Here is a 15,030-nt window from a genome sequence, read left to right as displayed (position 1 = left end):
CTTAAATGCCGCTAGCTTTAATGATAGGAGCATTTGAAGGCTAAAAGTGCTGGAATCAGAGCTTGCTCAGGTCCACATAGAAACAGTTCTTCATCTACAGTATATATTACAGCCAGTCTTGATGCAAATGAAACGGGCACAACTCCTGTGTACACAGCATCCAAATCCCATACATGCACCTCCTGATGTGGCAAGTTACATCCTATCAGGAAATACATGTATGGTTTTTTGTAATAATGGTTTATACAGGGTGAATAAAAGTGATACTAGCAGTAATTCATCTGCATGTCAAGACAAAATACTTACAGTTACGTCCTGAAACTGAAGTCTCATTGCAGAGCCTGAAGGCTGAGGCCTACTGGTAATCTCTAAAATAGTTCTTAATAATATATCCAGCAAGCTGTTCACGATCACATCAATCTCCTTCATGGCAGACTTCTCCTAAAAATTACCAAACATAAAACATTTTAATGAAAGCAGAAATACTAACAAAATTAATATCTACAACCCCCGCAAGTTACACCACTCCAGCAGAAAGACAGATTTTTAGAAAGGTATTTTATGCCTGTACAATGTATATCATAAAAAAACTTTTATAGGGTTTTGGCTTGCTGAAAATCTATGTGCATTATGGATTTTCCCCATAAGTAAACATTACATTTCTCTGACAGTTCACATACCAGTGCTTCTCACAATATTAAAATATCAGCAAAAAGCTAATTTAATTTTTATAATTGATGCAAAAGAAGCCCCGACCAAGTATTGAGTGCATTTACTGGACATACATTTCAGTAGGCCAACATTTCGGATTTTAAAATCATTTTTCAAGCTGGTGTTATAAAGTATTCTAATTTTCTGAAATAATGACTTTTGGGTTTTCATTGGCTGTAAGCCATAATCATCAACATTAACAGAAATACACACTTGAAATAGATCACTCTGTTTGTAATGACTATCTAATATATGAGTTTCACTTTTTGTATCGAAGAACTGAAAATTAACTTTTGGATGATATTCTAATTTAATGAGAAGCACTTGTAATACGTAATCTTTTATTAATTGTAATACTTCATTTAAAAAATCCGTCAGTAGGTTATTCTATTTCAGAAAAACACTGCATGGCATTATGGGGGTGATTCATCAAAGCCCTTATGTCACAAAATGCTTTGAAAAGTTATCACATTTTTGCACAAGTTAATGTTGCGACTTTTGGCATTTTCATGATAGTTTAAAGTAGCTCTGCCAAAATGGGTGGATCTTGGGGAGAAGTCCGGGCAGGACAGGGTGTCGCTACGTCCGCTGATCAAATTCAGGAAAAGGGCCGGAGCTTGTTACAGCAGAAATACTACGCCAGTCACTGACTACAGTAGTCTTTCTAACGAGGTGAGGCGGTTTACACGCCAGTGAGAAAATGTACTGAATTCTTTAAGTTGTGCCCGTACTCCAGCGAGCCCTTCATGAACTCTGTTGCATGAAACGTCAGTCTTAATAAATAGGCCCCTCAGTCTTAACGTAAAGGTATACATGAAAGTAACCCCCTGATCATATTGTAGAACCTAACGAAGTTTCCTTATTATCGCACCACATTTAAAAGGGGTTGTCTGGTCTAAATCGGTAAGTCTGTAGTCGCTCTGCATGGGGATACATAAGTCTGCAGTCACACAGAGTGACTGCAGACTTCTCGATTTGGACCGGACAACCCCTTTAAGCTATAGAAATTTATAATACTATTTATTAGAAGAGAAGATTATATTTTGAGTTTTCCACAAAATATTTACAAATACACAGTTAACCTTTTCATGACCAATGAATATTTTTGTGCTTTTGTTTTTATTTTCCAGGCATTGTTCCAAAAGCCATAGCTTTTTTTTATTTTTCTGTTGACATAGCCATTTGATGTCAGGAAAAAATATCAAAGTTTGGTTTTTGTGATGTTCAATGTGAGGTGAAAATGACCTGGCAAAATATTCTCAAGGTCAATGCAAATACAGCGATATCAAACCCGTTCCTTTTAATTTGTTATTTTACTGGTGAAAAAATAATCAGAAATGTATCAAATTAAATAAAATATGTTCTTCCTGTCGCCATTTTTTGAGACCCACAACTATTTTATCTCGTTTCAAGCAGAGACAACATTTTTATTGATACCATTTTGATAATAAGACATTTTCACTCCTAATTGTTGGAAATGCAGCCACCAAAAGTGGCAATTCTCGTGTTTTACTTTAATTTTTCTTTTTTTTGCATTTAACGTGTGGTTTAAGTAAATTTGTATCATAATATATAGAACTTTTTGGAAACTGTGATACCAAGTATGTTTATTATTTTAATTTCATTATTTAAATGGGGGAAAACAGGGATGATTAAATTTTTTATATATTTTTAAAAAACACTTCTTTTACCATTTACACTGTATACTTTAGTCTTTTTATGGGATTTGAATGTGACATTGCTTGATAGCTTGTATTATACACTTAAATATACAGTATATTGCAATATGTAGCAAAATCATGTTACTGCTATGGAGTTCAGCCTATGACCAATATGGCAGTAACAGGGGCTTTCAGCATCTGCCTGGTCTGAAGGAAGCTCAGCTCATGAGCCCGCATCATACATTACTTATCGACCTATGATGAAATTATGTCGTTAAGGCGTTAACCATTATTCTAGAAACAAAATTTCCATAGAATAAGGTAACTTTAATACCAAATGTTTGAAATCACCAGTAAGAATATATATGTTTTTAAAGTGCTATAAATCTTTCCAATTCATATTATAATCTGTGCACAACAGCCACAGGCACCAGAACAGTTGTTATTCTGCCTTAGCAGATGGTACACAGAGGTCTACTATATCGTTACACCTGTTTGTGTGTTGTGACAGAAGAAATGCGAGGACCTTCATAATGACATGTAACAGACTTCTTTATTGCGGCCTTAAGGGCACCCAGGCATTTTGCCCTGGGAACCATAATGATGCTACAAGCAGAGGTTAAGAATACTTTGCAGTGTTTGCTGACCTAATATCTATAGTCCTTGTGGGCCTAGTCTAATTGTCTTTGGTTCAGCAGTTACACAAGCTTTACAGTTGCTACTGCTCTATTTTTTTTTATACAATGGTCTTGCACTATTTGAGCACATGCATTAAACATACGCTATGTACATAGCCCTGCTGGTGTAGAGGTTCTCAATGACCGCATTGTCATATAAGGCTGGTAACATTCCAAAAGCTCGTATTCTCTCAGCTCTACATTAGCACTAATGCTCTTCGTTTGGCTGAGCAGCAAGAACTAGGTGTGGAAGTCCAGGGAGGAAGCTATACTCTTAAAATCTATTCAGATTATGCTCTGTGTACATTGGCCAATGAATTTGATCAGGAAAAAGGTAGCTACTTCTGACAAACTTGCTTTCCACTGCCTGCTGAAAAGGGGAATCTATTTCTGGCAGCACAGACACTAAAATGGATACAAGTGAAGGAGGGTCTTTTGTCTCTCTGCTCCTGCTCTCCTGTCTGTCAAAGTCATACAGAAAAAGGCAATGGATAATGGAAGTATCCTGCACTGCTGCATTAGTGACAAGCCACGATGGAATATGAAATGTTGTTTCATGTCAACGCGTTTCAGAGTCACTCAGACTCCCGAGTGCACAGGGTGGGAGCTGCTTGACACTCAGGCAGTCCAGCTGAAAGGCCGGCAGCGCTCAGTTATTATTATTATTATTTATTGTTATAGTGCCATTTATTCCATGGAGCTTTACATGTGAGGAGGGGTATACATAATAAAAACAAGTACAATAATCTTAAACAATACAAGTCATAACTGGTACAGGAGGAGTGAGGACCCTGCCCGCGAAGGCTCACAATCTACAAGGGATGGGTGAGAATACAGTAGGTTTAATACACTTGAACTCAATTTCTACCGACAGCAACAATGTGACATGAACACTCAGAAGAGAGGATGTCACTGTGAAGAGGAGCAAAAAAGGTGCTGGATTCTGGAGGAAGCAGAGGTAGAAATTGTGTACTCTAAAACACGTTGACATTAAACCAACATCTGATATTCCATCGTGGCTTGTCAATAATCCAGCAGCACAGGATACTTCCATTATCCGTGGCATATTTCAGTACATTGGAAGCTGCGGCAGTTGGAATCTATGATATTCTAGTGCTTGTGCTACACCCAATCTTACAAGGTGAGCAAAACTACCTATTTATGCTCTTCTTTCCACTTGGATAAGACCCTAATGCGCTTTTACATCTTTTATCTAGCGACTGGATATTGCAAGCTGAATAATGAGGGAAAGAAAGTTCCAACAATAGTGAAACTGACACGATGCCAGGGAAAGACTCACTAAAAAATGTAGCTTGCAAGTAGTAGAGCATCAGAATCAGGACAGTTCCTGGACATATGAGACTAGTATGTGCACCAGAAGTAGCTTTATGGGATTTTCTTGTTTCGAAAACCTCTGTCTTTCAGCTGTAGTTTGTTTAAAAAAAAAACTGCTTTGCTCACCCTGCCTGGTTCTAGAGCGAAGTCTACATGCCGCACCTAGTGGCTCCCGTTTTCGGTAGCGCAGACATCACGTCGCCAGCTCTGTGGCCAAAGTCTGAGTTCTGAGGCCCAAGTTGACTGTACGAGCCATTGAGCTCAATGATTTACTGCAGTGCTGGTGACTTGGAATCAGAGTAACAGGGTATAGCAGACACCGAGGGCAGTGGCAGAATCTCAGCGCTGGAGCCAGGGAGCGTCACTAGAGCAGATGGTTTTCCTGAAACCCCCTATAACTTGCATTGGGTTAGGAGTGCACCAACACCATACTTTCCGAGTTTTCAAAGGACAACTCTGCTTTAAAGTGGGAATCATCTGATTTTACTGTGAGTGTCTTCTGCTCCCCGTAGATGATAGCAGCCATTACCCTGGTAAGTGGCTTTACTCGTGTCACAGTGTCACCGTATTTAATCAAAAATTCTCCACGTCCTGCAAGTTAATTTGTCATTAGTAATTAGAGATTAGGCCTGGCAATAGAGCATGATCATTCTTCTAGCAGAGAGGAAGAATGCGAGCCTTCCAGCTGTATGCCAGGCACCTGCTGGATACTTCTCCTATATATAGATCGCTGTGGAAATGATTTACAGTGCTCCGGATTACTGTTCAGCATGCTGTATGTTAATGTATATAATAAGCATCTCCCAATTACTTACAGAGCTGCTTTTCTTGCTAAGACAAAACATGTTGCTAAGGATACGGGCGCACATTACAAGATCTCTCTGCTCCTGCAGATGCATGTGGAGGTGGTGGAGGACGACAGGGAGGAGAATAAACCGGGACTCTGAAATGACAACACATTGCATGTTATTAGAATCAGGTCACCACAAGCACTTAACAAGCGGCGCTTACCCAGACAGAGCAGAAGCTACAATGTGTCCGGCTTCCCTAAATCAATAGGGCTTGCAGAAGTCAGAGCATTAAGGATTTCAAAGTCACATTAAACAGTTTTTACAGTAACTAAACTTTAACTTTACTACCCCATTTTTAGATTAAAAATGTAATTTGGATGTATTTTGTAAGCGTTTGTACACAGAGCATCTTTTTCAGGCAGATTCTGTCAGAAAATTTTTTGCAAAAGCTCCCGTGAAATGAACATGAATCAAAGCAAAGTCAAAATGACATTGCTGAGCACATTTTCGTCTTATGTCATATATTTTCATTGCTTTGGAGTTTAGAAACACTGAAGAGGTTAAAAGAAGCAACCTGTCCATTCTAGCAGAAGTCACCCGCTCTCTATACTTGAAAGTATAGAGTAGAAGACAACGGTGAAACCTTTTCAGGAAATCCAATGTTGACATTTTCTTGAAACGGCTTTGCCTTAAAAAAAAAAAAAAAACAGCAGTGGAGCCAGTGTCTACAAGGCGATGTGGGCACATACTCCCAATAGGGTTAATTACCGTTTTTTTCAGCCTTCATGCAGAAAATAGGTCCTTAACTTTACCAAGTGCATCGACCCGTACTGAACATCTGAAGTACTGATCTCTCAACTATGAGTGCGGGGAAGAGCAGTCTTCACGGTGTGCATGCAGCCTTCTTGTACAGTCATGGCCAAAAGTATTGACACCCCTGCAATTCGGTCAGATAATAGTTTCTTCCTGAAAATGATTGCAAACCCAAATTCTTTGGTATTATTATCTTCATTTAATTTGTCTTAAATGAAAAAACACAAAAAGAATTGTCCTAAAGCCAAATTGGATATAATTCCACACCAAACATAAAAAAGGGGGTGGACAAAAGTATTGGCACTGTTCGAAAAATCATGTGATGCTTCTCTAATTTGTGTAATTAACAGCACCTGTAACTTACCTGTGGCACCTAACAGGTGTTGGCAATAACTAAATCACACTTGCAGCCAGTTGACATGGATTAACGTTGACTCAACCTCTGTCCTGTGTCCTTGTGTGTACCACATTGAGCATGGAGAAAAGAAAGAAGACCAAAGAACTGTCTGAGGACTTGAGAAACCAAATTGTGAGGAAGCATGAGCAATCTCAAGGCTACAAGTCCATCTCCAAAGACCTGAATGTTCCTGTGTCTACTGTGTGCAGTGTCACCAAGAAGTTTAAAGCCCATGGCACTGTGGCTAACCTCCCTAGATGTGGACGGAAAAGAAAAATTGACTAGATTTCAACGCAAGATTGTGCGGATGTTGGATAAAGAACCTCGACTAACATCCAAACAAGTTCAAGATGCCCTAGAGTCCAAGGGTACAACAGTGTCAACCCGTACTATCCGTCGGCGTCTGAATGAAAAGGGACTGTATGGTAGGAAACCCAGGAAGACCCCACTTCTTACCCCGAGACATAAAAAAGCCAGGCTGGAGTTTGCCAAAACTTAACTGAAAAAGCCTAAAACGTTTTGGAAGAAAGTTCTCTGGTCAGAAGAGACAAAAGTAGAGCTTTTTGGGCAAAGGCATCAACATAGAGTTTACATAAGAAAAAAAGAGGCATTCAAAGAAAAGAACACGGTCCCTACAGTCAAACATGGCGGAGGTTCCCTGATGTTTTGGGGTTGCTTTGCTGCCTCTGGCACTGGACTGCTTGACCGTGTGCATGGCATTATGAAGTCTGAAGACTACCAACAAATTTAGCAGCATAATGTAGGGCCCAGTGTGAGAAAGCTGGGTCTCCCTCGGAGGTCATGGGTCTTCCAGCAGGACAATGACCCAAAACACACTTCAAAAAGCACTAGAAAATGGTTTGAGAGAAAGCACTGGAGACTTTTAAGGTGGCCAGCAATGAGTCCAGACCTGAATCCCATAGAACACCTGTGGAGAGATCTAAAAATGGCAGTTTGGAGAAGGCACCCTTCAAATATCAGGGACCTAGAGCAGTTTGCCAAAGAAGAATGGTCTAAAATTCCAGCAGAACATTGTAAAAAACTCATTGATGGTTACCGGAAGCGGTTGGTCACAGTTATTTTGGCTAAAGGTTGTGCAACCAAGTATTAGGCTGAGGGTGCCAATACTTTTGTCTGGTCCATTTTCAGAGTTTTGTGTGAAATGATCAATGTTTTGCTTCATTCTCTTTTGTGTTTTTTCATTTAAGACAAATTAAATGAAGATAATAATACCAAAGAATTTGTGTTTGCAATCATTTTCAGGAAGAAACTGAGTATTATCTGACAGAATTGCAGGGGTGTCAATACTTTTGGCCATGACTGTATATAGAAGACACGGTGAGAGGAGTGCAGGAGTTGGGTATGCAAAGCAGGCCTGTGACTGCAGCGTATTCTTCTCCACACAGCCTTGTATAGAGGAGAACACGTTACTTTTGCATTTGTCTCAAGGGCCACAGGACTGCCTGTCTATTTTCCCCAGGAGCACTAGAAGACCCTCCCTGCTGCAAAGTGCTCTCAGTGTGACTTTAACCGCCACAGTGAGGGCGCTATGCGAGAGCGAGGGTCTTGGAGCAATTGTAGAGAAAGCAGACAAGCAGTCTGTGGCTCTGGTGACAAGCACTGCAGTCACAGTGAGAGCACTATGCAGGCGAGAGGGATCTTGGAGCAATTGTAGAGACAGCAGACATGCAGTCCGTGGCCCTGCAGTCATAGCGAGCACACTTTGCAGGTACGAGGATCATGGAGCACTTCTAGAGAAAGTAGACATGCAGTCCGTGGCCCTGGTGACAAGCGCTTTTCGTCACAGTGAAAGCACTGTGCAGACTCCATTCCTAAGCTCCTCTCACTGTGAGTACTATATACAAAGACACTGTGATGACCGATTTTACCCCACATGAAACAGTTGGTAGAGCCATACTCTTGAAATAACAAAAGAGGAAAAGGACACTTATCAGTTCTGCCAGGGTCTAGTGCAGCTCATGGAGCCACAAATTCAGAGGAGATGCACAGATGACAAATTCCCAGCTGGTTACTCAGTGGAGTGCAATAGAAAAGGTAAAAAAATCCAGCAATCCCAAATAAAAAAAAATATTAAAACTTCACATTTAATAGAAAATATTTTTTAAAAAATCCAACTAGAAAGAGGATAAATGTGGTGGACGAAAAGGAGAACTACACGGTATGCATAGGTGACGGTTTTGAATCACACTGGTTCTGAATCATAACCAGTGTGAAGTTTTAATATATTTTTTTCTATTTGGGATTGCTGGATTTGTAGCCTTTTCTATTATACTGTTGATATGCAGCAAAGATCTATGCACTTGGTAAAGAACATTTCAGCACCTATTTTCGGAATGAAGGCAGAAAAAGACATTAGATTATACTCACCCAGGGGCAGTCCGGCTCCGATGGGCGTCTCAGGTCCTCTACAGCGCCTCCCATCTTCATTCAATGACGTCCTCTTCGGGTCTTTACGCCGCTGCTCCGGCGCAGGCGTACTTTGTCTGCCCTGTTGAGGGCAGAGCAAAGTACTGCAGTGCGCAGGCGCCGGTAAGGACATAGAGGCCCGGCGCCTGCGCACTGCAGTACTTTGCTATGCCCTGAACAGGGCAGACAAAGTACGCCTGCGCCGGAGCAGCGGCGTAAAGACCCGAAGAGGACGTCATGGAATGAAGATAGGAGGCGCCGGAGCGGACCGGAGACACCCATCGGAGCGGGACCGCCCCTGGGTGAGTATAATCTAATATCTTTTTCTCCTCTTTCAGGTAACATCGGCGGCTTATCTACAGCATTCCAGAATGCAGTAGATAAGCCCCTGATGACGGTGAGCTTACCTCACCATCGATTTTGGGGGTGACAGGTTCCCTTTAATCTTTATTGTTACTGTTTTCTTATTGTTGGTTAGTCTTTACTATTACAGTTTTCTTATTGGTTTGTCTTTTTAGCATCAGTCTTTATTGGGTTTTTTTGCTAGGAGATTTTCAGATTTTGTTCTCCCACTTTATTATCTTGGTGACTGTTGCTATAAGGATTACGGACTGAAAGTTAATTTTCCTTTGAAATTGAGGTTTGCAATACACCTCAGTGCATACACCAAAGTATCTAGGTAATTAATGATTTTATTTAATTGAAAAGCAACTCTCTTCTGGGGTTGACTAAATAAAGCTGTTAAAGCTTATAGACCAAAATCTTCCTGCAGAGCAAGAAACAACAAAAATACATATCATTAAAGGGTTATTGTCATCTCTGCCTTTCATGGCTAAAATGGGAATAACTGCTTCTAAGTCCTGAGCTACGCTGTTGTGGTAACATCCATACATTTCTAGGGGACTTGCACGTATATCACCTGCACTCAGCAGTTTTCATAACCCCCACCTCTGCTGGCCAGGACCTAGATGCGGTTATTCCAATCTCAATCAAGAACAGCGAAAATAGACTAACCCTTTAAATGAAAATAATCTGCAACATAAATGAATTAAAAAGGTTTTACCACAGGTTTCCACTGTGAATACAATCCTGATTTCGTCTTCACAAGCCATAGTTACAATAATGAATCCAGGAAACCACTACAATAAGACTGTGAGCTATTCCTACAAATTTGACTTTAAATCATACTATGCTACCACATAACAAAAACATGCTGCACAATTGCCCTCTTAGGCCTCTTTCACACGTCCAGATAATTCCGGTACCGGAGAAATCGGTACCGGAGTTATCCGTGTGCTCACTTGGCACATCAGTGTGGCACACGTGCGGCATCCATGTGCCGCCTGAGGACCACACGGATCGTGCAGGAGAGACAGCGCTACAGTAAGCGCTGTCCCCCCCGCTGTGGTGCTGAAGGCGGCATTCATCTCTTCTCCCCGCAGGAGAGAAGAGATGAATGATCAAGTTTTTTTTTCTTTTTTGTTAAAAATAAAGTTGCTGGGACCTCCCGCCTCCCATCCCCAGTGCGCCGCCCGGCCCCTTGCAGAAGAAATACTCACCCGGCTCCCGCGATGTCTCCTCTCAGCATTGGCCCCTTCTCCTGTGTGAGCGGTCACGTGGGACCGCTCATTTCAGTGAGGACTATGGGCATATTCCTCACTGTAATGAGCGGTCCCACGTGACCGCTCACACAGGAGAAGGGGCCAGCGCTGAGAGGAGAGAGGAGACATCGCGGGAGCCGGGTGAGTATTTCTTCTGCAAGGGGCCGGGCGGCGCACTGGGGATGGGAGGCGGGAGGTCCCAGCAACTTTATTTTTAACAAAAAAAAACAAAAAATTGATCATTCATCTCTTCTCTCCCGCGGGGGAGAAGAGATGAATGCCGCCTTCAGCACCACACAGGGGGGACAGCGCTTACTGTAGCGCTGTCTCTCCTGCGGGCGGTACGTGCACACGGAGGAGAGTGCACACTGTTCTCCGTGTGCACGTGTGCAGGACGTATTGCTGTACGTGCTGCCGGAGAAACACGGACATGTCTCCGTGTTTTGCACACGGACACGCGGTCCGTGAAAACACGGAGACATGTGCATAGACCCATTCATTTGAATGGGTCTACGTGTGTCAGTGTCTCCGGTACATGAGAAAACTGTCACTACACGTACCGGAGACACTGACGTGTGAAAGAGGCCTTAAAGAGGACCTGTTGATTATGTGGGAAAAAAGTGAATGAATATGAAATGATCAGACACTTCTCAGATAGATTTCATTGGCATATTAAATGATTTCTCTGTGTATTAGGGCTCGTTCACTGGACCATATTTTCGGAATGAGTGCTGTAGAACTCGACAGAAGTGTGTAGAATAGATGAATTTTATTCAAAATCCAATGATCTAGAATGCTATGGAAGTAGCTCATTGCTCACAACGAAGGCTGTAGACCTTCCCACTGTCCTAACGCCTTCTTATTACCTTCTTACTCACAGCAATCCCCCCCTTTCTCATGAAGGACCAAACCATTGCTATATTATTCTGGAGCATAGGATTGTGAATAAGATTCGTATTCTCTACAAACTTCCTCTGAGTATGGAGTCTTACATCAATGAGCTATTACAGATCATGGGAACCCTACTTGGGCACCTTCTCACATCTCCGAAGTGCAATATATTACTATTTTCTAAGGACTTCGACCATATTCAATGGGGCAGTGCAGATGAGCGATTTTTTTCACTGACCTAAAGTTCGCACTAGTTTCTTCTGTTAATCAAATGAGACTCACCCATTCAAGTCTATGGGTGTGTGAGAAAAAAATCAGATGCCACAGTATAGCATTTTTATGGATACATTAAAATTCTGCTACTATACAAAAACAGATTATCTACGGACTATGCATGTGCATGGTGCATTGTCCTACTTTTCTGGATGAAACTCCAGATTATTTACAAGCTAGTGTGAACCTACCCTTACAGCAAAGGAAGTTTGACTTTATTTTACTAAACTGAGCTCAAAATCTGGTGAGATGCTCTTTGTTATCAGACTGTGAACGGGAGAGGATAGGATTCCAAATGGTAATCTGAATGGTAATTGAAGAGCTCAGGTTTGCAGGATTTGGGGTTTCATCTATACGACCATTTTGCCATTTACTCAGAGCACTGGACCACAGAATATAATTGGAGAATCAATTTACCAATATTTCACCACTGCATCTTTATGGTGAAACCCAAATCACCTTTTCTCACTTCCACTTCCAGGAGCCAGAACTTTACTTATAAAATAATATTACACATCAGCTATGTGATAGAACATCTTTGTCTATCATAAAGCCCTGATAAAGTCAGAGGACACATTTGATTCTAAAGCATTAATCTGCAAGAGGAGGACATAACTGCTTCTAAAGGGTAATCTTCTAGATGAAGAAACATCAGCTTGAAAGGGGTTAATATGTTAGAAGAGGACATGGCTATTACAGCATATATCTCACTTATGCAGTGAAATATATGCTGTTATAGCCATATCCCCTTCTAATACATTAACACAGAGCCCACAATGGACACACTGAGAATAGGCTGTAACAGGTTTTACCTCTGCAGCTATTTCTTTGTTTCTTTTTCCTGCTTCATAACACTCAGGAATTCATCTTACACTCCTTCATATATCAATACATCCAGCAGGAAGACAATAGCACAGATTTCCCTATGTTTACTATGTTGCACATAGTTTCCCACCGCCACTCAGCCTTAGGCTACATTCCCAAATTAGGTTACTTGTGCATTTTTTATTGTGTTTTTTTACATGCGACGTTTTTATTGCGTTTTTGAAGCTGTGGTTCTTGTCTTAGGTGGTGACAAGTCATCTTTAAGTCCCTATTTTAATAAAGCCATCCACTAGGTCTAACAGATATAGAAAAAGAAAAGATTTTGTGAATGACTACTGATGAATACAGCAAGACAGGTGTGTCTCATATGTTGTTCATGGCTAGGAAAGCTCTCTATTGGATAACGGATTTGGTCCCTACAATTCCACAGTTTATAAGTAAAAACAACTGGTTATTGAATTTGGATAGGGGCATTTATTTAAAAAGAAATGTTATTACAAAATTTGGAAAGCTCTGGTCCAAAGGATGGATGGATCAGGGTTGCCATCAAGAGAGTTAGAGATACCGTTTAGGTCTCTTTTGAACACTAGACTTAAGCCAGCATCCCATTAACGTATGGCATATGATGATTCTCTCACGCGAGACCATCGGATGCGATAACGTAATGATCCTCGGTTCCAGCTGTGCTGCAAGTGTAAGCCGGGTGTCAGTGTTCTGTGCTCCCATCCTCTTGCAATGGATCATCGCAGCACAGCAGCGGAGGAGATGGAGAAAGTAATTTCTCCATCTCCTCTGCTGTCGCCGTATATCGCACTGCACTCTGGTGATATCCGAGTGCAGTGCCATGTTTCCCCCCCCCCCTTAGACTTATATGTGTCCGTGCAATCCGATTCTCGGGCGCAATCTCAGCATGCTGCGATTGTTTTCGCATTCCTAGTCGGCATGAGAAAATAATTGCAGATGTGAGCTGCACCACAGAGAAACATTTGGGCGACTGCACTCGTCCGATTTCATGGGAATGAGCTCTTATGCAGTCTATCAATTCCAGATGCATCATATTTCTTGGTGACACTTTTTCCAACATACTTGTAATCATTTGTATTACATCGCTGTTATAATAAGTAAATAATAACCAACTAAGTTATCTTCTCCATTAGTGAACAGTGGTTCATTTTTTACACTTTGATACTTGTTATTCTATGTTGGGGGTGAGGCGGAGTTTATTATTATACTTTTGTTTCTAACTGTATTTCAATGTGAAAATGTTCAATAACAAAAAATCTGATCCAAAAAAAAAGTTTTTGTGACGCTACCGTAGGTACGTGTAGGCAAGTCTCATATATAAACTCTGAACATTTCACTCTTACATTACCTTGGGTTTCACATTTGGCCATAACCATGGATAAGCTTTTCATAAAATGTTGTACTCAAATATAAATTTAATGAATGTGCCCATGAGTGTAAAGTACTGGGAAGAGGAGGGGGATACGATTTTTTTCTTCTTTTTTTGTTCTGTTTCTTTATTTGCCAATAATATGAAAAGTGCCCTGGCAGCAAAAGTTAACTTCCATGAATGTGTATCGCTCCCCGTACCAGGATTGCTGTAGAGCTCGCTCTCCACCGTCTTCGCAATGCACTGAAGTTTAATCTCCTGCAGGGAGTCGTCCGCGTGCATGATCGTTGGCAGGCTGCCCAGAGTGTCATGCACCAAGCTGGCGACTTCCCGAACATCAAACAGCTTCAGCAGCTCAGAGTATACGGCTGGGAAAGAATTCAGAAAGACCGCCTGGAGAAATATGGAAATACAAGAATATCGTCAGAGGGCGTACTAATGGATACCATCTCATACTTATCACAGTGCTAATTACAACCTATGGAGTGTTCAGCATTTTCAGTCCATCACTCTCCAATAATAACATATAAATAACATTTCACTTGTTGCGCATTTCATGGGGCTCCAGTGTGATTTACAGAAAGGAAACCAGAAGCCATGCTGACGTGTCGCGGTGGGCGCTTCAGGTGAGTAAGCATACTAATACCAATACTGACCTGCTATTCAGTCACTGAGTGTGAACATGGTGTGCTACGATTCTCTTGGATGAGGAGAAGATGGAAAAAGAAAGATCCTCCATCTTCTCCATTCGGACAGTCCATGATGTCACCCAAGTGCAGTCCAATGTTTTCCACAATGACTTGCATGGCCGAGTGCGATCAGAATATTAAATCAAACTTGGGAATGCTGAGATTATTTGTTGGACTGGCTCGGTCCGAAGAAAAAAATGAGACATGTGCACGGCCCAATAGAACAACTAAAATATGGTCATCTACACAAGCCCTTAAAGAAAGGCATTGCCAAAAATGAATGCCAAGTCCAAACACTAAGTCCCTGACAATAACCAGCTCATAGATACCTTACTCTTATTTTAGGAGATGTTCCAGGTCTGCAAATATCCTTAAATACAGTTAGGCAAATATGCTGCAGATTGCAGTACCAAATGTCCTCCGTAGGCTGTGTGAATTTTTTTTAAGCCTACAGCATATACAAGTGCTTCTCACTAAATTAGAATATCACGAAAAAGTTAATTTATTTCAGTTCTGTAATTCAAAAAGTGAATTTCATATCTACTA

The 15,030-nt window shown here is 41.3% G+C and overlaps 1 protein-coding gene across 5 annotated transcripts in view; it reads right to left on the bottom strand.

The window, feature by feature from the left end:
* DOCK4 (dedicator of cytokinesis 4) overlaps nucleotides 1-15,030 on the bottom strand; it is a 517,521-nt gene that overhangs the window by 236,465 nt on the left and 266,026 nt on the right. For all 5 annotated transcript variants that reach the window (XM_077265059.1, XM_077265063.1, XM_077265060.1 and 2 more), the window contains exons 23-25: nucleotides 13,996-14,188; nucleotides 5,200-5,327; nucleotides 307-441 (exon numbers count right to left, since the gene is read on the bottom strand). In XM_077265059.1, coding sequence (XP_077121174.1) covers nucleotides 307-441; nucleotides 5,200-5,327; nucleotides 13,996-14,188 — 456 coding nt within the window. The remainder of the gene's footprint in view (nucleotides 1-306; nucleotides 442-5,199; nucleotides 5,328-13,995; nucleotides 14,189-15,030) is intronic.

This window comes from Ranitomeya variabilis, chromosome 5, assembly GCF_051348905.1.
Source record: "Ranitomeya variabilis isolate aRanVar5 chromosome 5, aRanVar5.hap1, whole genome shotgun sequence".
In the NCBI taxonomy this organism is placed as follows: domain Eukaryota; kingdom Metazoa; phylum Chordata; class Amphibia; order Anura; family Dendrobatidae; genus Ranitomeya; species Ranitomeya variabilis.
The sequence above is the reverse complement of the archived record's forward strand: the minus strand, read 5'-3'. Positions and strand labels throughout refer to the sequence as shown.